We start from the raw sequence: 1,481 nt of genomic DNA, 5'->3' as shown, positions 1-1,481 counted from the left end.
GACATGTTTGGTCGTGAGTACGGGGCCTGAGAGTAATAGTGTCCCAAGGACAGGATAAAGGCAGGAAAAGGGCCACATCCAGCCCCAGGGCCGCAGTTTGGAGACCACCGATCTAGACCGTAAGGGATATACTTGCACAAGAGCTGAAGTGACCAACCTTCTCTCATTCTTTATTTTGCTGTGAAGTACAAAAAATTATATATACAGCTAGAAGCAAATTGGCAAAAAAATCAGCAAAAGGAATGCACATCGAGTTGTGATATTCTTTTAAAAAATATAATCACAGTTTTTCTGATTATCTGGTTTCTCAAAGTGTATATAACTGGATTGAACAAAGGGGTAAACAGCGTATATAAAAGAGATATGACCTTATTTGTATTGAGGGAGTTTCCTTTGGAAGGACTAAAATAAATGCTGATTAACGAACCATAAAATGCACACACAACAGAAAGATGAGAGCTACAAGTAGAGAAGGCTTTCTGCTTCCCGATGTTGGAGGTGATGCCAAGAATGGTGGTAAAGATGTACACATAGGTCACAATGACAAACACAAAAGGAAAAATGACAATAATGGTGGTTAGAAGTGATGCCCCCATTTTAGCCACAAAAGTATCTGAACAGGAAAGTTCTAATATAGGACTGAGGTCACAATAAATGTGATCTATAGTGTTGGGGCCACAAAAATTCAAACTGTAGACCATAAAGAGAGAAATTATGGAAATAAAAAATGCAGCAAGCCAAGAACTTGCAGCAAGATAAAGGCAAATATTGAAGTTCATGATCAAGATATAACTCAGGGGGTGGCAGATGGCCACATATCGGTCATAGGACATTGCCGTCAGGAGATAGCATTCTGTCGAGAGACAAGATCCAAAAATGTAAAATTGAATGAAACAGGCCAAGAAAGGTATACTGCTTCCCCCATGTATTATAACATTTAAGGTTTTTGGGATAACGCTTGAGCATAGTACAAAATCACATATAGACAAATGGCAAAGGAAGAAATACATGGGAGACCTCAGAAGATGACTGGTTGATACCAGCACAACAATGAGAAGATTTCCACTTATAGCCATGATGTACGTAATAATAAGAAGAAGGAAGAGTGGGATTTTGAAGGAGTTAAGATTCTGAAACCCAACGAGAAAAAATTCAGTCAAAGAAGAGTTGCTTTGTAACATTGACATGTTTGGCACGGTTAAGAATTAGAAGGTGGATATAATGACATATCCATATATCAGTGATAGGTTTTCACTGGTTCCTTTTATTAAAAATGTAAAATATTGAAGTAGAAACTTCTATATGTACATGCAGTCTCTTCTATATTAAAAAATGGTTTATTCCTTAATGCTGAATGGAATTTATTTATACTTGTATTATATACCCTGAGGAATGCAAACCCTTGAGGACTTTAACTGCGCTGAAATCTTTAACAGTCCACATGGGAAATAACTGAATGCCTGAGGTTATTACGGTGATAA

The 1,481-nt window shown here is 37.3% G+C and overlaps 1 protein-coding gene across 1 annotated transcript; it reads right to left on the bottom strand.

Annotated features, from left to right (window-relative positions):
• Positions 1 to 230: 230 nt before the first annotated feature.
• On the bottom strand, positions 231 to 1,201 carry LOC120930632 (olfactory receptor 10A3-like). Its single transcript, XM_040341808.1, has one exon. The coding sequence runs from the start codon at positions 1,185 to 1,187 to the stop codon at positions 231 to 233; it is 957 nt and encodes a 318-aa protein (XP_040197742.1). The 5' UTR covers positions 1,188 to 1,201.
• Positions 1,202 to 1,481: the final 280 nt, after the last annotated feature.

The sequence above is a fragment of the Rana temporaria genome, chromosome 3 (genome assembly GCF_905171775.1).
Source record: "Rana temporaria chromosome 3, aRanTem1.1, whole genome shotgun sequence".
NCBI lineage: Eukaryota > Metazoa > Chordata > Amphibia > Anura > Ranidae > Rana > Rana temporaria.
The sequence above is the reverse complement of the archived record's forward strand: the minus strand, read 5'-3'. Positions and strand labels throughout refer to the sequence as shown.